This window comes from Suricata suricatta, chromosome X (genome assembly GCF_006229205.1).
Source record: "Suricata suricatta isolate VVHF042 chromosome X, meerkat_22Aug2017_6uvM2_HiC, whole genome shotgun sequence".
Taxonomy (NCBI): domain Eukaryota; kingdom Metazoa; phylum Chordata; class Mammalia; order Carnivora; family Herpestidae; genus Suricata; species Suricata suricatta.
Genome location: NC_043717.1, coordinates 109,731,936 through 109,754,157, shown reverse-complemented (window position 1 = coordinate 109,754,157; position 22,222 = coordinate 109,731,936). Strand labels below are relative to the sequence as shown.

General features: G+C 56.5%; 2 protein-coding genes across 4 annotated transcripts in view; one reads left to right on the top strand and one right to left on the bottom strand.

Moving 5' to 3' along the window:
- Positions 1-10,863, top strand: part of CCNQ (cyclin Q) — an 11,245-nt gene extending 382 nt beyond the window's left edge. The window contains exons 2-5 of the mRNA XM_029930556.1: positions 2,414-2,597; positions 4,273-4,405; positions 6,766-6,993; positions 10,309-10,863. Coding sequence (XP_029786416.1) covers positions 2,428-2,597; positions 4,273-4,405; positions 6,766-6,993; positions 10,309-10,398 — 621 coding nt within the window. The 5' untranslated portion in view covers positions 2,414-2,427 and the 3' untranslated portion in view covers positions 10,399-10,863. The remainder of the gene's footprint in view (positions 1-2,413; positions 2,598-4,272; positions 4,406-6,765; positions 6,994-10,308) is intronic.
- A 4,132-nt stretch (positions 10,864-14,995) lies between these two features.
- Positions 14,996-22,222, bottom strand: part of ATP2B3 (ATPase plasma membrane Ca2+ transporting 3) — a 45,390-nt gene continuing 38,163 nt past the window's right edge. For 2 of the 3 annotated variants that reach the window (XM_029930077.1, XM_029930078.1), the window contains one exon: positions 14,996-17,887. In XM_029930077.1, the coding sequence (XP_029785937.1) occupies positions 17,567-17,887 (321 nt within the window). In that variant the 3' untranslated portion in view covers positions 14,996-17,566. The remainder of the gene's footprint in view (positions 17,888-22,222) is intronic. The other variant, XM_029930080.1, reaches the window with a different exon arrangement.

The following is a 22,222-nucleotide window of genomic DNA, read 5'->3' as shown; positions in this document are numbered from 1 at the left end:
GTGTGTCGGGCTGGCGCGCGGGCCCTCGGAGAGGGCGTGGAAAGGGGCCGGCCCCGGCCAGAGGGGGGCCCCGTCGGGGTGCCCCCCGACCCGGCGGCCTGCCGCGGCTCCAGCCCTGTCTGCCCGCGAACTTGGTAGCGTGCGGGCTTTCGGCGCAGCTGTTGGTGACGCTCCTGACGAGCCTTGTGGGCGACGTCCCGTCACACTGGGGACCCAGGGAGCCGCTCGCGTGGCGAGCCCCGCCGGGGTGTCCACACGGCTGTCGGGCGCGCTGCCCCTGAGGCGAGACAATGAAGCGAATGAGGTTCCTGCAGAAACATTGTTTCAATGTCGGGCAATAGTATCTTGCTCGGCTGGCAGACACTTTATTTCCGATCTTTGTTACTTTGTGTGCGCTCTGCCGGAAACGGGTTTGGGTGGTCCGCTATCAAGTCAAGGTCAGCACAGCCTGGGGAAATGATGCGGGACAGTTAAGCCCAATGATTTGTACATTTAATTTCGAGGAAGAGTTGTACGACGTATAAAGGAGGATGGCAGTGACCGCTCGTATGCTGCTGTGCATCTGCTTTGAGGGTCCATGTAAAAACCAGGGAAGCCAGCTCCCGGTTGAGGATTTACTACATAAAACAAGATTTGGAGAGGAGGCACCTGGGTGGCTCAGTCGGTTAAGTGATCTCGTGGTTTGTGAGTTGGAGCCCCGCATCTGGCTCTGTGCTGACAGCTCAGAGCCTGGAGCCTGTCTTTCGATTCTGTGTCTCCTCCCCTCTCTCTGATCCTCCCTGTCTCTCTCCCCTTCCTCTCACTCTCAAAAATAAACATTAAAAATTAAAGAAAATAAACAAGACTTGGAGGGTCATGTGCACCTTATCCGACATCTCCAGGAGCGAGGGGTCCCGTGCAGGAACTGTCTATGTAAGAGAAGTTTAAATCTTGAAATGCTGAAAACTCTTATAGGTAGGTACCACTCTCAAAGGACTTCTTTATACAGCGTATTGAACATGCCCTTGCCCATTGCGTGAGGCCAAATACTGGTCCTCCATAGATGACCCCATCCTAATCCCGAGAGCCTGGGACTGTTATCTCATGGAGAAAGGAGATTTTTGGGTGGAACTAAGCATCTCCACATGGGGGAACTAGCCTAGATTATCCACTAGGCCCAAGATAATCACACCCATCACATCCTTAACGTCAGAGGCAGAAGTGACAGCCCAAGTAGCCCAGGTAATGACGGGCCCGTAGTCAGAAGATGCTGCACCTGGCTTTGGACATGGAAGGGGCCGTGAGCCAAAGATTGCAGACACCTCTAGAAGCTGGAAAGAGCCAGGAAGCATTCTCCCCTCGTGGCTCTAGAAAAAACCCCCGCTGCTGACACCTTGAATTGGGCCGCCTTGAGACTCATTTCAGACTTCTGACCACAAGGATCATAAGAGAAACAATGTATGTTGTTTCAAGCCACTGACTCTGGATGATTTGTTACAGTAGTCCCCGTGAACTCCTGCATCTCAGGTGACAGAGAACGCGGTCTTCATGATTGTTGGTTGTTCCCTACCTTCTTTCGGGCTGTTGGATGTCATTTCACCTTCTCCTGTTAACGCTGGTCATTGTGAATTTATACTGGTTCTGGGACCCAGTGCTGTGATGTCCTTAGGAGCTGTCCAGAGGTGGGGTGGGGGATGGGCTTGAACCCCCAGATCAAACCAGCACGTTTTGCGGTTTTTGAGTTCGATTCCCTTTTCAGTGTGTCAGCGTTCTTCCCTGGTGCCTGTCTGTGGTCATAGGTGCTGCCATTTTCCCTGCTCTGCTTTGACAGTCACCCTGCTGGCGTTACGCCTTTTTTAACTTTCAGACAAGGAAACCAGGGCTGAGTATAATCTTTAGTTGCAACACTGGGACTTTGTGGTATCTGTTTGATGCTCAGAGGCCTTTTTCACCTGCTGTCATCTTGGCTGGATTTTTGTTAGGTGAGCCGTGGGTGCGGAGGGGACCTCTAGTTAAATGCTCGCGAAGGTAGAAACAGACACAGCGCAGGGTGTGGCCCCATCCATGATGTTGCGCAGCAGCTGCTAGGCCAAGTGCTAAGTGACGACTAGTCTGATCTGAAGCTTGGGTGTGCCTCGCGTGTGCCAGTGGCGGGGCGGTGGGGGACTTGGTGGAAGTAGGACGAGGGGGACACTGCATTGGAGCACCACCCCCGGAGGCTGGCTAGCTCATTAGAATCTGAGAAGCGTGGCTCAAAACTCCTCAGGTCAAGGGCCTAGTGAACGCCCAGCAGACTCAGCCAGCTAGGCTGGAGGGCCTCGGTCTTGTCTGAGCAGGGGGCGCACACCCTCCCGGCCAACCTCGTGCCTCCATTACTTCAGTAGAGGGTGAGCCCTGGATTCAAAGTCCTCTCCTACCTGCTTTCTCTTGGTAGGTGTCAAGCTCGGGATGCAGTCCATTGCCATTGCCACTGCTTGTACCATTTACCATAAGTTCTTCTGTGAGATCAACCTGGACGCCTATGACCCCTACTTGGTCGCCATGTCTTCCCTTTACTTGGCCGGCAAAGTGGAGGAACAGCACCTGCGCACTCGTGACATCATCAACGTGTCCAACAGGTAATGGCTTCCAAGCCCATGCATTTGGGAGGACTCACTGGTGTCCACCCAAATGGTCCTCCAGGTGCCAGCTGTCGAGCTCAGAAGGCAGCATGGGGTGGGGGTGGCAGAGACGGGTCTCGAATCGGGCCAAGAAGCACTAGTAAGAAAAGCAGGAATGAGCCTGGTGTTGGAAGGCCACGGGGGTCAGTGGGAGAGAAAGTGAGGCCAGACTAAGGGATCTCTCAGACCAGAAAGAGTGCAGAGGAGCTGGGTAAGGGGAGGCCTCAGTGTCATCGGCCGGGGGACATGGCTAGAGCACAGGGATTTTGGAGAGATGTGTCAGAGAAGATTTGTCTGGAGTTTTGGACAGGATGGATCAAACCAGTTGTGTTGTATGGGACCCACGGGACCTTCCCGTGCAGGAAGTGGGCATGGACCGAGCTGGGCAATTATTTTAGTTAGATAGTATGAGAAACCAAGTCAGAGTCGCTAACAAGCATCTCTTGCCCTCGGGTGGGCACTGTGTTCTGCGGGAGGCACCTCTGCGCACTGAGACCCAGGGGGCCCGGGAGAAAGCAATTTATGGAAGGTTCCTGACTATCAGTATGGCATAACCTTTCTAGAAACTAATGATCAGGAAAGAAAATGGTTTTGTGCTGCTTCTCTTTTAATAAACAGTGGACAGAAAAAGCCCTCCTTACCCCCTAAGCACAAGTTCACAGCGTACTGCCCAAGATTAAGAGGAAAACAGGAGAGGGCACCAAGGGAGGGCCGTCAGAGTCCACCTGTAATTGCCAGGTCCCCAGCAGGGAGGACTGGCAGAGGGGAAATCGTGTAGATCGCTAATTAGACATGGCACCCGGCGGGGGGTATTCTGTGGGGAGGTTGGACAGTGAGTGGGGAGCTAGGAAGGCTGAGTCATTGGCAGAGAATTTTGATCACTTGAGTGTGAGTCCCACATCTTGGTGATCATGCGTAGGCGGGAGTGTCGTGGATGTATATGGTGTACATAAGGACAATAGGATCTGGAACAAAGGAAAGACGGTCTGGAAACATACAGCTGACATACATGTGTTCCTCTGCACACCACATCCCCACGGGACATTTAAACACCTTCCTTGGGCCCAGAGGCAGAGCCCTGGGCCTTGCCACCACAGGTGGTAAAGGCTGTCCCTGACGCTAGGCTGACTGTAACAGGAAGTGGTCGGTCCAGAGCTTCTGGTTCCTCTAGAGCAGCGGCAAAGAGCTCGTCTTTGCACTTAACATCTTCCCAAGTGGTACGGGACAGCCTGTGGGGCTAACGCCAGCAGCTGGCTGCTTTTGTTTGCCAGTTTCTGCGTTCACGCTGTGTCCTAGACGTGCAAGTGAAGGGTGACTTCTAAAACCATAAGTAGGAGGGGCGCCTGGGGGGCTCAGTCCGTTAAGCAGCCGACTTTGGCTCAGGTCATGGTCTCACAGTCCCTGAGTTCAAGGCCCGCATCGGGTTGTGTACGGACAGCTCGGAGCCTGGAGCCCGGTTCGGATTCTGCGTCTCCCTCGCTCTCTGTGTCAACCCCGCTCGTGCTCTGTGTCTCTCTTGGAAAAACAACAACAACGAAACATAAGTAGGATGGCCGGAGAACGCTGCGGTGTGTATCTGGACGCCCGGGACCCGGGGGGCTCCTCAGGGCACCATCGCTGTCTCTCCGTGCAGGTACTTCCACCCGGACAGCGAACCCTTGGAGCTGGACTCTCACTTCTGGGCGCTGCGGGACAGCATAGTGCAGTGTGAGCTCCTCCTGCTGAGAGTCCTGCGCTTCCACGTCTCCTTCCAGCACCCACACAAGGTACGCGCTGGGGGAGCGGCGCCCGTTTCTGGAGGCACGAGCGGATTTTCCTTTTTTATCCTGGAAGCGCACCCACCGAACCCTCCAGGACATGTCGGGTGTGTGAGGCAGAGTGGAGCCACAGCTCGGCCCTGGGGCCCCCGGCCGCACGGTGACTGGCTTGGTGGCCTCTCTAGTTCCGCTTTCTGGGTTTTCTCCGGCAGTTCTCATTTCAGCGTCTGCCTTTCTGCCTGCTTGGCCAAGGCCACGACCCAGGATCCATGTGGCTCTGTGACGCCCTCACAGTTCCCGTGGCCCACATAGATGTGTGCCCAGTGAGCCATGGGGAAGCGGGGCTGCTTTTGTGACCTCCCCCGGTCCCTGCTCCTGAGACGCGCTGCTGCGCAGCCCGCATCCTGCTCAGCTGTGCTTAGAGACCCACAGGACAAGGGAGTCACAAAGTTGAGGGGCACACTTTGAACTGCTAGGAGCACGCAAGACCCCACAGGACTGTGTAAAACCATTCGAGTACTTGGATGTGGCACTTTGGGGCCCAGGCCCCCATGTGGGCAGCTCGGAAGGGTGGCCTGCAGGGACGCATGTGGGGCAGTGGGGGGTCGGGACAGGGGTGTTGTGACATGGGTTGTGAATGGGATTTTGTCTTTTTTCTAACTGACATTTTTATTGGGGCGCCCGGGTGGCTCAGTCGGTTAAGTGTCTGACTTTGGCTCAGGTCATGATCTCGCGGTTTGTGGGTTTGAGCCCCGTGTCAGGCTCTGTGCCGACGGCTCGGAGCCTGGAGCCTGCTTTGGATTCCATGTCTCCCTCTCTCTGTCTCTTTCTCTCTCAAAAGTAAATACATATTAAAAACCTTCTAAAAACTAACTGAAATTTTCATTGAGGCAATTGTAGATTTGCAAGCAGTCGGAGGAAGTAACACAGAGATCCTATTTGAGATGGAGACTCAGTTGTCTCAAATGCCCACTGTCGCCGAGTGGAAACATTGTAACGCTGCAGTCAGTGTATCGGCAGGGCCTTCAGGCTGTCGCTTGCTTGTTACTTGTACTGCATGGTGCTACACAGTTTCGACCTGTGGGCCTTCATCTGCCTACCGCCCCGGTTAACTATACAAACAACCGCATCACCGCCAGGGGTTTTTATAATCTCTGCCCTCCGCCCCCCTTCCGAACTGCCTTTCAGATTCCGGAGAGCCCTGGTGAAGATTTTGAAACAGTCGTGTTTTTGATTTGGTGGCCCAAAGCAGACAAAAGGCAGGAGCTGCTCGGGCTCTGTGGGGGCAGTCGTGGCACCAAGTCTGAGGACGAATGGCACCAGCCAAGGGGGTTGGCGGGGAGGGGAGCGGCCTCGGCCTTCCATCAGGTTGGGACGGGGTGTAAGGCAGCAGATGAGCCCCCGGTTCTGTGGCTTGCGGGCGCCTGCGCCTGTGTGTCCACGTCCGTGGAGCGGGCCCCTCGGTGTGTCTGCAGATCCGGGCGGTTCCAGCAAAGCGGCTGCCTTCGCAGAGCGAGAGCCGACAGGCGGCGGAGCCGAGGAGTCATTAAGAGTTTACAGCCAAGGGCAGTGCTGCTGGGAAGCCCCGTCACTAGTTTTAGTCCTGAAAGCAGCATCCTGTCTCCGGGCAGCGCCCAGCTGATGCAATGTTCTGACCGGAAGAAAAGGACGCAATTCCTGGCGCTTGGGCTGAGTTGGGCAGGGGGATATGCCAGATGATTTCCAACAATGACTGCAGGGGCCTGGGATGGAGACGGACTGTGGGAAGGGTGGCCGTCGAGAGCGGCCCAGGCGGGTTCCAGGAGCTGGGCCAGGAGTTGCTAGTGAGTGTGCACCTGGGGACTGGGTCAGTGGGGAGAGTTGATTTCAGGCAGAGGGAGCGGCGAATGCCAAGGCCATGAGGGCGGTGAGCTTGGCCTGTTCGGACATGTTAGGGGGTGGGGCAGGGCAGGGCAGAGCGGGCACCGCTTGGGGGCCAATGGAAGATCCTGGGGCTTTTTCCTTTCTTCTTTTCTTTCCTTTTCTTTTTTTTTTAAAGCAGGCTTCACACCCAGTGTGGAGCCCAACTTGGGGCTTGAACTCAAAACCCTGAGGTCAAGACTCAAGCTGAGATCAAGAGTCGGATTCTCAACTGAGCGAGCCACCCAGACACCCCCACTGGGTCTTTTCTCTAAGTGACACAGGGAGCTAGCTGTCAGAGGGCTTGAGCAGAGGGATGACTCGATCCAATTTGTGTCTGATGTACCTCGAGACAGATTCGGGGGAGGGCGGCTGGTGGGCGTGGGCACCACAGCGCCTCACGGCGAGCAGTCCGGGGCCTCAGGCCCGGCGCTCTGAAGGCCGATCGGCTGACTGCTGTGTCTTTGCAGTACCTGCTCCACTACCTGATTTCCCTCAAGAACTGGCTGAATCGTTACAGCTGGCAACGGACCCCCATTTCCGTCACCGCCTGGGCCCTGCTGCGGGACAGCTACCACGGGGGGCTGTGCCTCCGGTTCCGGGCTCAGCACATAGCCGTCGCGGTGCTCCACCTGGCCCTGCAGGCCTATGGGGTCGAGGTGCCCGCCGAGGCCGAGGCTGAGAAGCCGTGGTGGCAGGTGAGCTGACTGCTGAGAAGGCTGGCATGTTTCCTTTGCCTGAGAACTTTCGGGAGGCCTGGTACCCGGGTGTCCATGTTTCTTTGTAGTAATTGTCTCTGAAGGCAGATACGGGCTGCCGAGGGCTACTGAAGCTGGAACGTGGCCCGTCACGACAGTCTAAGGCAGAGTCTCTCCACTTTGGCACTCTTGCCAAGTGCCAAGTAGACACTTGGGCCAGGGTCACTCTCTGTGGCGGTACCATCTGGTGCTCCCCTTAAGGTGCCAGGAGCATCCCCCGCCCCAGTCATGGCAACCAGAAATGTGTCCGGACGGTACCAGGCGTCCCGGGGTAGGGGTAGCCCCCAGTTGAGAGCCACTTTGTTCAACAAAGCACTTTTATTGGATTGAGTGGGAGCTTGCCATAGATCAGGGCTTACTACACTTGGATTTACATCAGGAGAAGTGATAGCGGGTCCCCTAAAGAGATGAGTTGATGATAGATAGGTGAGAGATGACAGATGGGCGGATGGGTGGGTGGATGGCTAGAGGGTGGACAAGGAGCCTGGTAGTGGGAAGATTTGCTGCCGAATCCACAGTGTGGTGTGTAGACAGCGCGTCTGTGGGGAGGGCTGCCCTCAAAGACTTCTGCAGCCCCATCGAGCTCCCTGAGTCGCCCCCACCGTTCCCCGCAATGCGATTTGGAGATGCTTTGCGGTTTTTCCTTTCCTGTACTTGAAGTTTGCTGCTCCTTTGTCATAACACCTCGGTGTCTGGCATTGCCCTGTGTGAGTTCTCTGCAAGCAGTGTTTTTGGTGACCAAAGCGATCATCTCCTGCAAAACCCCTGGTGGCCAGAAATCTTCTAAGATGTGTCATCTGTTTCCTGCACAGAGGGTGCCACCTGGGTGCCTTCCTGCGTGCTCCTGGTGCCCCTCCGTTCCTGGCTCAGATGGTGCCTCTCCTTTCCTGAAGCTCCTCCCCCAGCCTGCGTGCCCTCCCTGGACCCCCAGCTTTTCCTGCTTTTTGTTCTATTGCCTGTGGAAGCCCCCACCCCCTCCCAACTGCATCGTGAGTGCCTGGTGCGCAGGGATCTCGTCTGCTTTGCTCACGGCCCTATGTGCAGTGTCCAGACCCAGCACATAGTAGGTGCTCATGCAGCCTTGAACACACATGTCTGTAGTCCTCCTCTGGCAGCACGGGGTCGCAGGGGCATCTGCGTAGACAGCAAGTATTGCTCCATGCTGGGGCTTCTCGGGGATCATGTGACCATGGTATCCCTGCTCGGATGGCGTCGGGGGGTAGCAGATGGGGCTGACACTTCCTGGCCCGGCTCACTGAGGGCACCTGGCGGGCACGGCAGCGCCCATGTCTTGGCTGCTTGGACCTGCGAAGCCATCGCTTGTTTCCCGTTGTCTCGCTTGCCTCTGTCTGTGTCTTCCTTTCTTCTCGCCTTTCTTTTCACTTGCTTCTGACCTTCACTGGGTGCCACCTCACTGTCTCTGGCTCCAATGCATGGCCCTCACCAGAGAAGGGTGCCGGGAAAGAGCGGGGTGGTGCACCCCTGTTCACTTGGCTCTCTACCTCTTCTGTGTGGCCCTGAGCCACAAGTCTCAGGAGCATCCGAAGCTGCCCTCTGGGCTCGCGACGTGCAAGGACCAGGTGCCCAATGATCAGCGGCTGCGGATGACGTGCCCACCTGCGCGGTCCCGGGACGCCGACGGCCAAGCGGGAAGCACGTCTCCTCCTCGCATGCTCGCCACCGCCCTTCTTGCAGTAACCGCCTGTCTGTGATCACTTGTCTCCCGGGCGCTGGGGCTTCGCCACACTGGTCGGGACACGTGGTCGAGCCCGATGCGCTTCTCCCCCAGCAGCCTGCCCGCAGTGGAGTGTGGCAGTTTTCAGGCAGGCCTCGGTGCCACGCCATGTTGGGCCGCTGGTGGACAGGGCAGCGACGCTCCAGCCGTGGCAGAGTCTCTGGCCTTGCTAATGCTGATTCCAGACATCGTGTCTGGACTGCTTCCTGCTTCTGGCTCGGGACTACTTTTTAAGTCTCTCTCGGCTTGGGGGGGGGTCTCTAGGAACGCACAGGTGGTGAATGGCGAGCAAGCCCAAGCCCGTATTTCTGAAGCGTTAATTTCCTACCCAGAGTCTCGGGTGAAATGGCCAGTCTTGATGAGCCAGAGCTTAGGGGATTTTCAGGTCACTGTTTCCTAGCTGTGGTGGTAGCTTGTGGAAGGTCCGAGCCTTCTCTGGGGGCTCTGGAGAGGGTAGACTCAGGTCTAGTTTTGGCCTTGGTGTGGCTCAAAGTCTTAACCTTGGCACTTTGGTTCCCCGGGCAGCAACGTCTGGGAGCAAGGTGGGCCACAGCATCAAACCAAGGTCTCCTTGTTTTGCCTCTCACTTGCCATGTCATCAGGGGATCCCGAGAGCACCCTGGGGCTCCATGCCTCCCCAGGCGGGCCGGGAACGCAGCAGGGCCGTCGTACTCGCGGTTTGGCTGACACGGCTAACGACAGTGAGAGGATCCAGGCTGGAATCAGCGAGGACAAAAGGGGCGTAGGGCAGGGTCCGGGAGACACCGGCAGTGAGCTTCCAGGTCCCTGGCCGGCGGGGTCGTGGGGCCGTGTGGTCCTGCGGTGACCCGTGACGTCGCGCGTGGGGCGGGGGGTGGGACACCGCCGGGGAAGCTTCCCTGAGCGCTGGTGCCGGGGGACTTTAGTGGGGGTCAGTCCTGTGGGCCCGGGGCTTCCACACGGCCGACCTCGAATCCTCAGTCTCTGCCTCCCAGATGTGAAGCCGGGCCCCCCCCCCCCCCCAGGAATTATTACACTCCTGGCGTAGTCGCCCGGCAGGGCCCTCAGGGAAACTGAGACCCTCTCATCAGGCAGGACGTGCCAGGGACCTAGAAGTCCTTTCCCAGGGGCCGGGCAAGGGTCAGAAATTCCTTGGGAACATACACCATTAGCCCTGAGCTGCACACTCCTCTTGGTTTGGGCCCCAGGCCCCCTGCTCCAGGTGGTCTCCAGGGACCAGCCCCCGGTGGAGCGGGCTTTGGGTGATCTAGCCTGCTAACTTCTGGAAAAGAACTCCTGGCCCCGCTTGGGCAGGAACTCCCTGTCCTCTCTGGGCTGGATGATCACCAAGGCCCCTTCCATCTGGAATGTTCTCTGCTTTGTGATCAACCGTGGCAGGCTAGAAGTAAACTGGCTTTGCAGAGAGCCGCCGTTATTTGTGATACCAAGTCCCTGTGCAGTGTGATTCCGCGCTTTCTGGAGGGCCCCTGGTTTGCCGCAGAGGGGGTCTAACCAGAACCTGTTTTCCTTCTCCTTTCTAGGTGTTTAGTGACGACCTTACCAAGCCAATCATTGATAACATTGTGTCTGATCTCATTCAGATTTATACCATGGACACAGAGATCCCCTAAGGCCCTGGTCCAGGCCTGCCCACAGAGAAGCCCGGGATGCTCGGCTGCCTGGGGACAGCACCACCACATGGCTGTGACAGCTGGTCCCCAGAGGACCAGCCGGGAGGACTGGTTTTGTGCTTCTGGAGACAGGCGGGCGAAGGCGATGACGTGCTGCCACTGGGGCTCTCATGCTTTGACTGTCCCTGGCAGCTGCGGTCCAGACGGCGATGGGGCCGCGCGGGAGCCGCAGTCGTGCGGGCAGGCCGAGTGGGCCAGGGGACGGGCCCGCAAGGCGTCCCTGTCTGCTCTGTCCCTTGAGAGGGCACCAACTGCAGTTGAGCCGTGACATCATTGGAAGGAAAAATCAAAGAACAGATGAGACTGTACCCTTGGGGATTTTTTAAAAGCCAGATTTATAGAAAGTATGAATGTGCGACATAGATGGAATTATATTTTGTGTAATAAAAGATGATACAAACCAAATGAGATGTCCCGTCTTTGTTCTACGGCCTGTGCTGCTCAGGGCTTTTGATGGGTGCCATCCAACCTCAGTTTCCCCTAAAATGCGGAACTGCCCCTCGTGCTCCTGTGGTGTCCTTGGGGCAGCGGGTCCATCGCTTTCTGATGGCATGATATCCGGCGTGTCCTCATGCCACGGTGGCGTCCCCTGAAGGAGTCCACATGTCCTCACTCCTCCACTGGGACACACGCAGAGCTTGGCAATTGTCCTGCTCAGTGAGTGAGCATTACTTGTGGGAAGGAAGGTTAAGGAGTATCATTGGGGTTCAAAAATCCCAGATCTGACCAAAAGGTAAGTAGAAAGTAATTCATGTGTGTTCTTTTTAAATGTCAAGTCAAGGACTCTGCACAGAGAGTCTCAAAGAACTGCCTTTGGGTGCAGTCTAGGTGCCTCTCCCGTGGGGATTCCCGTGGGGCCTGACACACAGTGGTGGGGCTGCCCCAGGTGCCTTCCTGCCTTGGAGATGTTCTCGCCAGCAGAGCATGGGCTCTGGATAGTGGCTGCCATGTCGTCTGGCGCCCACAGGCGTGGGAGCTGGCGGGACTGCCCAGGGTGCCTCGGAGCTCTTGTCTGGTGGAGACACGGGGAGGGCTCACACTGCTGACCAGTCAGGCAGCGAGGCGGGAGTTTACTAAGCAGCTGTGGTACTTGTCTTCCACTTTTCCACCATGTCCATTCCCTAGGTGACACCTAGGGGTTGGGGCCCAGGCTCAGGGTACGGGGCTGTGGCTCAGCACGGAGGGGCAGTGAGGGGACAGCCGGCAGGCCTCTGTGAGCAGCTGTCGCTCTCGCGGGTCCTCTCTATCTTCCGCTCTTGAAGAAGCCCCTTCTCCCTATCGAGTCATGATCATCCCCGCAGGCTGGGCCCAGGCACCACCCTCCCATATCCCAGGCTTGCGTGTCTGGCACTGACCGGGCGCTGCCCTCAGCCAGCACTTACTGTGGATTTGAATAGAACTCGGTGATGGATGTTTCTCTTGCGGGTTCTCCGTCTTCTCTCCCCTGACAAGATCACAAGCTCTTGGAGAAGCTTCGATTTCTTTGGAAATCTTTGGATCTCAAGGTTTAGCCTCCAGCGAGGCAGCTGCCCCCACCCTCCCAGATGTGCCTCCTCATTTTCTCAGCTCTCGGAAAACAGAACCCCCTGCTCTGGATGGGAGGGCTAAGTAGAGGGTACGGTAGAAGCCTCTAGAGAGTTCTCTCCATCTGCACCTGTTCCTTCTGTTTCTCCCCCCACCCCCCTGGCCAGGACTTACCAGAAAGAAGGGAGTGTAGTTGGACGCTGCTCCCTCAGGCTGTTTGAGTGACTGTCCCCAGCCCTGGCGAACAGCCGCCTGAACTGGGAGAGCGAGGCTCCGTGGCTCTGGGCTGCTGCGGCCAACGGCAGGCTCTCCGGACTGGTTGTAGTGCTAGGTGTCCTTTTGTGACGCCTCTGTAGCCGGCAAGTTTCCCTCTGTGGGACTCAGTTTCCCACTTTGTAATTGGAGCAGGTTGGCCCAAATGACCTGTGGTTGCTGCTTGCTATATTTTAAAATTCCTTGAACCGACTGTGTGCCTCCCGCGCTGCCTGGGCACTTGTGGGCCTGTGTGCTGGCCGCGGGGCCTGTGCTGTCCGTGCTCCTCACTCAGAGGCATCTGTGTTTTCCTGATGAAGGAAAGGGATTAGTCAGCAATAAGGGATTGAGGTAAGATTTTCGAGAACCCAAAGCTTCCAAGAGCTTTTCAGTCCAGAGCATGTCTTCTTTATTTATTTATTAAAAAATTTTTTATGCCTTTATTTTATTTTGAGAGAGAGAGAGAGACAGAGAGTGAGTGGGAGAGGGGCAGAGAGAGAGGGAGACACAGAATCAGAAGCAGCTCCAGGCGCTGAGCTGTCAGCACAGAGCCCGACGTGGGACTTGAACCCATGGACTGTGAGATCATGACCTGAGCTGAAGTTGGCCGCTTAACCAACTGAGCCACCCAGGTGCCCCTGTCTTTTTTATTTTAAGCCCAATGGAGGACTCGAACTCAGGACCCTGAGCTTAAGACCTGAGCTGACATCAAGAGTCAGACAGATGCTTAACCGACTGAGCCCCTCAGGCACCCACCAGAGCATGTCTCAACAACTATACAGTGGGAGCGGGGGACAACCCAGGTCCGCTGGTGTCCCCCAAAAGATGTGTTCACGTCCTAACACCTGGAATGTGGGGATGGGTCCCTACTTGGAAATAGGGTCTTTGTCAGTGTCGGATGAGGTCCTGCAGGAGTACGGTGGGCCCGAATCCAACGTGCCTGGTAGCCTCATAAGAAGTGGAGAATAGACACAGCGACAGACAAGTGCAGGGAGAGGCCATGTGACAAGAGAGACTGCAGTGACGTGTCTCTCCAGCGTGCTGTACTTTGTTACAGCAGCCCAGGCAATGCACACTGGGTCCTCCACAGGCTCCCGAGATGCACCTCTGCTCCCAGGGTGCTGCTGGGTGGTGAAACGCTGGCGGCTTTGTGAACGGATGGGTGACGTAGCACTTCCTCGCCTCAACTCACTTGGCTGACTGCCGGTTCTTTCCCCGGGAACCTGGGCCATATGTGACCACAGGAGGGGCAAAGAGTCCTCACAGACAGAAGAAATGCACGATGTTGGGGCGGTGCGGCATCTCTGCATAGGGTGCCAGCCCTCTCGACGCGGCACTCTGCCCAAGCCAGATGTGCTGAGCCTTGTGGCTCAAGATGGACTCACACGTCGATGAAGCAAGGGCTCATTGCTATTTGTTTGTTTTCTGCTGTTTGCCTTTTTGCCTTTTTTAGCAGTATGGCCTCTAGTGGTTGGGAGGGAACTTAGAAGGCATGTTTCTCCTTTCTTGGCAGCTTCTCTGGAAAATGCACCCGCTGGCAATGCCAAGTTTAAAAGGGTGATGTGTGGAGTGGAGTGATAGAAACACAAGGAAAGGAGATGTGGGTAGTCCGGGCTCCGTCACCGTGTCATTTGCAAATTTGGGACCAGAGCTGCGTTTGTGGCTCTGTTGGCACAGCAGAGGGGTGGGTCGCGAAGCACAGATATCCCCCCAACAGCTGTTTAAGGGCACCTACTGAGCAGAGGAACGGACTGGGGCCCATGGAGCAAGGGAAGGAGTAAAGTAATGGGGTTTCTTTCCATGTGATTGGAACGCTCGGGCACTTCTGGGGGGCGTATAAAACGGTACAACCACTATGGAGAACACTTTGGTGGTTCCTCAAAGAGTTAAACACAGCATTACCGTATGAGCCAACCATCCTACTTTTGGGTGTAGCCCCAAGAGGATTGAAAGCAGGGACTCAAACCGATATTTGCACACCTGTGTTCACAACAGCCAAGAGGTCAAAGCAACTCAAGTGTCTGTTGGTGGATGAATGGTTAAAGAAAATGTGGTCTATGCATTCAATGGAATGTTATTTGGCTTCAAAAAGGAAGGAAATTCTGACACAGGCTACAACATGCATCAGTGGCGGGGACACTGTGCTGAGTGAAATCAGCCAGTTACACACAGAAATGGGATGATTCCAGTTCTGTGAGTTCCTTAGAGTAACTCTAAGATTCATGGAGATGTGAACTCAGATTCACGGAGACAGAAAGGAGGGCGGGCAGCAGGGGCCGGGGGAGTGGGTGGGGAATTGTGTCAGTCCGGGGAGAGGAACATGTGCCGGAGATGGAAGGGGGGGATGACTGCACAGCACCGCATGTCACTAAGCTGTTCGCCTCAAAATGCTTGGAACGGTCACTTGCATATTGTATGTATTTTGTCTGTGCGCCCGACTCTCACGTTAGGGTTGGTGTTCCCAGCCCTCGCCCTCCTTCGAGGATGCCGGCCTGGATGTTCAGGCTAGGCTCCTCTAGGTCAACGCAGTCAGAGGGCCACCACGCAGACCTCTGCCAGGAGTGCCTCGGACCCCACAGGACACGCGACCCTTTCTTCCTCTCAGCAGGATTGGGGAAGGTGGCCGTGCACCCAGGGCCACCTTCTCTGCCTCTGTGTCTCCTGGGGCTCATCTCGGCCTGGCGAAGCAGATGAAGACCCTTTGTTTTTATTCCAAATGAGAATTCACCAAAAACTAATAAATTACACACGTTACCCAGACTGGGACTGTAGGAGCCTTTCATTTGGTTTTTAATACACAGAAGTTTTGGACTATTCTTTAAATTAGGAAATTTGACTACAGACTTTAAATTATTATGCATCTGGTCTTCCTCATTAAGATAAGTTTTGTTCATCTTTATAACAGGCAGATAAAAGTGTAAAACATATTTAATAACTGAACACAGTTGGCCAAGCCATTCCGTATAATACGCTTTATAGACAGGGGCTTCCCGATGACACACGTCCCTCGGCCTGAACACTGTACAGAAAGCAGAGCCCCGCGCCTGGAGGAAAGGCGACCTAGGGACTAAACAGTCGACACGTACAACAGGCAACTTTGTACAGCAGCAGTGAGGTGTTGGAAATCTATACTGACCGTTAGTCCTACCCATGTGTCTGCAGCTGAGAATGAGAGAAGTCCGTGAGCAGCGCATTGTAGCTGGTCTTCTTTGATTGAAATGGTTCCAATTTTATTTCTAGTTTAAGAACACACAGACCCTCAACAAATTGAGTTGCCCTTTTTGTTCTTGCTTAAACAAGGACGGTAGGGAACAATTTACAAATGGGTAACATTCTCAATGTGCCCTTTGGAATAAAGGGATGGCTTTGAGTTATCTGTAGCTGGCATTTTAAGTGGGATTTTCTCTTCTAACTGAAATTCCTTGGCCCGAGACTTGACTACTCCCGCTCAGGGGTGACGCGGCGTTCCTGCTAACCACGGGAACTGAGCGTGTTTTGGATGTCAACCTGGGTGTTCACAGATGCAGGTGGAGGCGAGACGGTCCCGTGACAGTGGGTGTAGGACGGGGCACATGACGCGAGCCGGTGCCGCCCATCCACACCTGTCGCTCCCATTCCTTCCCGCATCCCTCAGCTCGAGGATGGCCCTCAGCGGCTCAGCCCCAGGCCCAAGTGACAGGCACACGTACCTGAACTGCCTGTCTGCGGACCGTGAGACGCGTGAAATCGAAAGGTAAAGGGATCTCTGCTTTTTCTGTGTGCGTTCAGGGGAAACTGAGGCTTGGCACGAGGCGTGCCCACACTGGAAGGAGAGGCTCCCGAGGGAACCGTCTGGGGAGCCCAGGCCCAGCTCTCCCACCTGCAGACCGGGTGCTCAGCCGCACGGTGAAGCTGACCTCCTCAGCCTTCCCCGCGCGTGAAACAGAGCCCCGGGGGTGATCGGCGCGCCAGCGACCAGGTGCCCTTGCTCACAGGGGCTTTGCTCCTGCACCTGCTTCCCCCATGTCACTGTAGGTGGCTGCAGATGCACAATCCACGCCTTTGCAGTCATCGTTGTCCTTGAACGAGAAGATCCGGTAGGAACAGTGCTTCGGTGGGCGGTGACTGAGCACTTACCCCAGTCACCCTACCACACCTCAGCACAACCTCTTAGTTGTGGTCATGTACCTTTCCTCTGCCACTTTCTGCCTGATTCTTGCTGCTCTCCCTGCCCCCCACCTCTGGCCCTGGCTCTCCTGGGTTTGCTCCAGGAGTTCTGGGTTCTCCCAAGGCAGCATGGCAGGGGGTGGCGCTTCATTGCTGTTGAAGTTGGGGTGCGGACAAAGAAAGCCCACCAGCCAGAATCCAGGACTTGGAGTTTAAATCAAATGAAACTGAAAGCAAAACTCCCCTTTCCACCCACTGGAGGGGATCATTCTCATCAATACTTTGGTATTTTCCTTTTAAATAAAAAATTCCATTGAAAGGTGTTTTTTACCCCCTCCATAGGCAGGACTCTCAAAGTGCAAATGTTCCCATTCTAACTGCTCCGGCCTCAGGTCTCTGTCCCCGACCTTCTCGGGACGCTCGGCAGCAACATCTCCGGGAACTGTGAAGGGGAGGAAGGGCTCCGATGGAGAACGGAGGCTGGGCGGAAGGTGGGGGCGGGGGGCGGGGCAAGCAAGCAAAAAGATATTCTTGCAGTCTGGTTCCCTGAAAAAAACCTGCCACAATAAATAATGAGATTTCAAAATGAAAACACCCGATAAGAGGAATGGAAATATCATGCTGATAAATAGCTCCTTATTCTTTAAATATGCATCTGGTCATATAGGTACGTATACGTCTATCCGCACGCTCATCTCTACGCACGCACGCACATACGGACTGCACATGTGTCCTGGGGAAGCGGTGCTTGGCGGTGGAGCAGGTGCATCCGCAGGCGGCTCGGCGTCGGGCCGTCCGGGCGGGGCATCTTTCCCCGGCCTGCGAAGCAGCCTTCCTCGTTTCTTCTTTTCGAATGAACCGACTGATCCCATTGCTCTTCAGGGGGTGCCAAGCAGCTCCCACTGAACCGCAACCGGCCCCTGCCCCGCGGCACGGCCCCCACAGCGAACATCCGGTGGAGTCGTAGTGTTCGTTAAAAAAATGCTTCGATAGAAAAAAGGGAAACGCAGCTCTTGTCACGCTCTACTTTCTCCCTCTTCCTCTTCAGCCCCGGGTAAGAAGCCTTGGTTGGATCGGCTCCGTCCGAGCACCAGCTTCAGCCGCCTTGGCCGAGCTCGCCTCGCAGGCCGGCGCCATCCCGCCGAGTGCGCGTGCGTGCGGCGTGCGCGTGCTGAGAGCGGGCCCCTCAGAGGGACGTCTCCACGCTGTGGAGCGGGCTCCCGGGTCTGGAAGAAAACACTGACGAGGTAGCTGACTTGGTGCCGTGCGTGGTCAGGTAGACGCCGCTGTCTATGGCGTTGTTGTTCTGGTTGGGGGACGGGGGCGGGGGGGCCCGCAGGCGCTCCTCGTTCTCGTCCACGTCCGTGTCGTCGATGAGCGGGATGTTGTGGGTGTAGTCGTTGATCAGAAACTCGGGCGTCGCCATGAAGTTATGGATGGAGGTCTTGGATTCCGGTTTCTCCAGGCCTTCATAGAGCGAGCTACGGAACGCTTTCACGACCCGGATCTGGAGGGGGAGGTGCAAGGACAGGGACCCGAGGTGGGAGCAGGAAGAGACAGAGGGGGAACCGACGGAAGGAAAGGAGGAGGAGAGGAAGGAAGGACGGAAGGAAAGAAGGAAGGAGAGAAGGAAGGAAGGAATGAGGGAAGGAAAGAAGGAAGGAAGGACACGGTCAATGGCTGGCTAATGCTGGCAAGTTCCACCCACACCAGGAGCACAAGGTTGCCGCTGAGAAATGGCCATCCATTGGAATGGAACACCCGGGGCTCTGCGTGGCTGCAGTAAGGTTTTCAGGTTTGGGTCTGTGTCTCACTAACTGATACGTGTGCAGCAGGAAGGGCACTAGCTTTGTCTCGGCTGACCTGTGCAGGAGCCGGGAACTCAAGCGTGATAAACACAGGGAACTCCTAGCTGTCAGCTCCCCTCTCCCAGCTCCGGGAGCGAGCGCGGAGGACTGGCCTAGGTGGCCCCCGGGCCCTCTGACAAATCTAAATTCCAACTTGGTAGGACAAAAGGATGATTGGAAAAAGGGAGAATGATACTAAGTGGACTCTCGACTTTCTCTTCCCAGAAAGTTCTCGAGAACTTTCTTGAGAGAGAGTCCCCAACCTGTGGTCGCATTGCCATCTTTCCTTGAACCGGTCTCCCTCCACGGCTACTCTAGAGATCTCTTCTCTGTCCTGCCAGCTCTTGGGACTGTACCCAGCAGCAACCATGACGGGCCCCACGTGGCCATCAGTCTGCCTGCTGCTAAGGGCAGTGGCCACTTCTCTGTCTCCATCTTATTTGCTCTCTCAGGGCCACCCGACACAGCTGACTGCCCCTCAACCTGGGAAGCCAGCCGGGGCTCCCTGCCGCTGCCGCTGCATGGCCCTCCCCCCACCTCCCGGACTGCTCTGGCCCGGCTCCTCCATTTCCCCTTCCTCCGCCCCATGGTGCCCGAGAGCCCCGGCCTGGCACTGGTCCTCCTCCTCTCCGTTCACACGCCCAGGCCCACCTCCCCGCCTGGGACTCGTCTGGCTACGATCAGAGACTGTGGCCCGGGCCTCTGCTCAGAGTGACGGGCCCCCACCCGGAGGCATCCGAGGCAAAATCCCCCCCGCTTTTGATTGGCGCCCAGCGGGCCTATCCTGCTCGGATGCCCCGAAGCAGCGAGACAGTCCTCGAGCCTCCGCACTAGCCTCCTGGCGGGCGGCTGGGCCGCTGGCCCGGGTGTCCTGTCCCTCCCAGGACCCTTCCCACTGCGCGGCTCTTGCCCTCAGAGCGGGCACCTCGCGCTGTGGCGCCGCCTGCTGTGCCAGCCTTTCCCACCCGGTGCTCACCTCCTCTCCTCCTTCACCTTCCAAGCCAGTAACGTTTAGTCCCTGGTCTCCGCCATATCCTGCCTCCACTCCGCCTTTTCTACGTCTCCTTCCTGGCTGCTCCGCTGGCATTTGCTGACCTCAGATCCGCACAACTCTCCACAGGGAAGATGGCCCACGGGGCCCTGATCCCTGGCTATGGTGGCCCTCGGCCCAGCTGGGCTCGGGCACCTCCCACAAGATCATGCTCCTGAATTAGACCTCGTCTCTTCAGTCCCACCTGCACTTAGATGCGTGCTCAAACGACCAGGTTTATGAGCCACAGAGCTGTCGCCTCTCTTTGTTCCCTTCCTGGTCCCCAGCCTGGGCCCCCTCTTGGTTCTGGAAGACAGCCGACTTCTGCTGGGCATAGGGAAGGGCTCTGCAGCGCCCCGCACAAGCCAGCGGGCCTCATGCTGAGATGGGGAAGCCAGCTCCCTATGGCAAACTGTGGCCCACGCCTAGGCCCGTTCATTTCTGCATGGCTTATGGCGGTCTTCAAGATCATAGGGCAGGGTTGGGCAGCTGTGACAGACACCGGGCTTCCAAAGCTGAAAATAACTACTCTCAGGTCCTTTCTACGAAAGTTGGCCGCCTCCTAGTTTAGACCAGGAATCACACTGTGACTAGGAGTCTCTTTGAACCAGGACTGTCACTGCTGGTCAGTGCACACCAGTTGCACCTCAGTCACTCGAGTGCAAAAATAATCAGCCAAAGAGCTCCATAAAATGGGAATTTTCTAACTCCAAATCTTAGGTCTGGGTAGGACTTTCTTTGAATTTGCTGAAGTCACACCTTCTGGATTACAGATGGCCAACTATTTGTACTCAGTTCCTTAATTTCCCAAGATAGGCTTCTGAGAAAGGGGTAACACAGAAATTGAGGGGATCATCATTTGACATTTTTAATGAAAAGAAATAGAATTCACTTTTTGGAGTCCCTGCAGATGTGGCCTCATTATTTGGGCCTTTCCAGAACTGTGGGAGAGCTACGGGGCGCTGGTGGAGAAAGGGGAGTAAGCTGGATCCTGCTGCCCTTGACCCTGGGGGCCTTTGTGGTAAGTTTCCCAGTAATGATCTGATGACCCGGGCTATGCCGTTTCCTCTGGCTGAGCTCGTCCCCTCATTTGGATCTGGGTCACATGATCAGGCCGGAGCCCTGCGGAGACCCATCTCCAGTCTCCCTGCACTTTAATGAGTGCCCTGCCACTGCGATGTTTGCCACCTGTCAACAGAGCATGGCACAGAGCAGTCACGCAGCCACCAACAAGGGGTGCCAGGGCCTCTCGTGCAAACACATGGCTGGGGCTCTTGGGGCTCCTGTCCGCCCAAGTCTCTTGTGGCCTTCCTGCAGGGCCCGCTTCCCCGCCTTCCCATCCTGGGCTGTTAACAAATCGATGGTACTGGTGTTTCGATGGGGTGTTTGAGCCGACGTCAGGATGTCCCACCAAAAGAATGACCAAGGCTGAGCGGAAACAGTGCTCTTCCCCTCGGGCCTCCTCAAGCTACTCTCCCAACCTGGGAGCATCCTAGGGGCCCAGGGTGGAGTCCCTCAGGTCACCTCTCCATCTCTACCACTCCCAAGGGGACCTTGCCACCCTCAAGGCTGTCAGTGCCACGAACAACCCACACACTGCAGTGACGCCATATCTGCCCTTTGTACCACCTCCGCCTGTGTCTGCAGCCAGCACCCAGCCTGCACTGCTGCTCCTTTACCTCCCCTTGGATGGCCCAGGGCTCTATCACATGGAAGGCGGCTCGGGATGATCCTCGGCCTTGGCTTTGTCAGCCCTGGCCTTCCGGTGGCAGTGCAGGGCCCCCGCCAAGCACAGAGGCATCTCCGCCCCCGGTGTCTTACAGAGGCATGCCCCTCGGCCCCTGGTTCTCCAGCCTCTTGACAGTGGAGGCTCCTCTGCCTCCACTGCTGTTGCCGTATCTGCAGGGTCCTGGAGGCCCCTTGGGCCTCACAGCCCCCCAACAGCAGAGACCCTGGCTGCCTGGTGTGCTGTCTCTCGCTGGCTCTTGCCTGTGTGCCTGACACGCCTGGGGTGCCTCTGACTGTTGAGCGGGCCCTGCCATCCCCAGCCTAGCTGGTGTGGGGACTCCACAAACATCCCAGCAGGCGAAGGAGCTGCCCTGGGTCCACTCTGTGCAGCACGGGAATTCACTGAACTGAACCCCCCAAAACTCCACTTTGCTATAGGCTAATTTGAAAGTAAAAGACACAAAAGCAATTTCCAGGGAACGTGACTCCTAGGGTTACAGCCTAGGTGTCTGGGGGGGGTCAGGTCAGGCTGGGGCTGGGAGACCCGCCTGGCGGCTTCCTGTCTCAGCCCAGCTGGGATCTGCCGTGCTCCGTCCATTTCCGGTCCTCGGAGAGGCAGCCCTGCTTGCTCCCCTGCACGGCCGCGCTGGCCGGGGCCCACCCTGGCCCCTGCACCCACTCACGGATGTTGCCCCCGCCATTGCCTAGCCTACTCCTTTGTCTTCTCTGAAAAGAGACCCTCTCTGCACCGCAGTCCCTTTTAGGTGCCAGCAATGGCCACTGGGTGCTGGTCCTGCTCCCCAGGGACCTCCCCAGCTGGGCACTCGGTACTCCCCATGCCCCATCCCTGATTCCTGGATGGATACAGGTCTCTAGGGTCTCCATTCTCCCCCAGTCCCCTCACATCTGGGGGCCCCAGAGCTCATTTTTGGACCTTGTCTCTTCTTCATGTATATGCACACATTTCCTAGGTGCTCGAATCTGCTGTGGCCGTAAGTACCATGTGTCTAGTGATGTGTGCCACGCCCCTGTCTCCAGACTCAGGGCTCCGGCTGCTACTTTAGCTCCACCCCCTGTCCCAAGCCTCCTTCCTGGTCTTCTTGCAACTGCCCTTGACCTCTATAGTCTATTCTCTGCATGGCAGCGCAAGAAATCTTTTCAAATAAAAGCCAGAACAAGTCACAACCTCTAAACCTTCAGTGTCCGGCGAAGTCAGGGCCTGCCTCACGCATTTTCT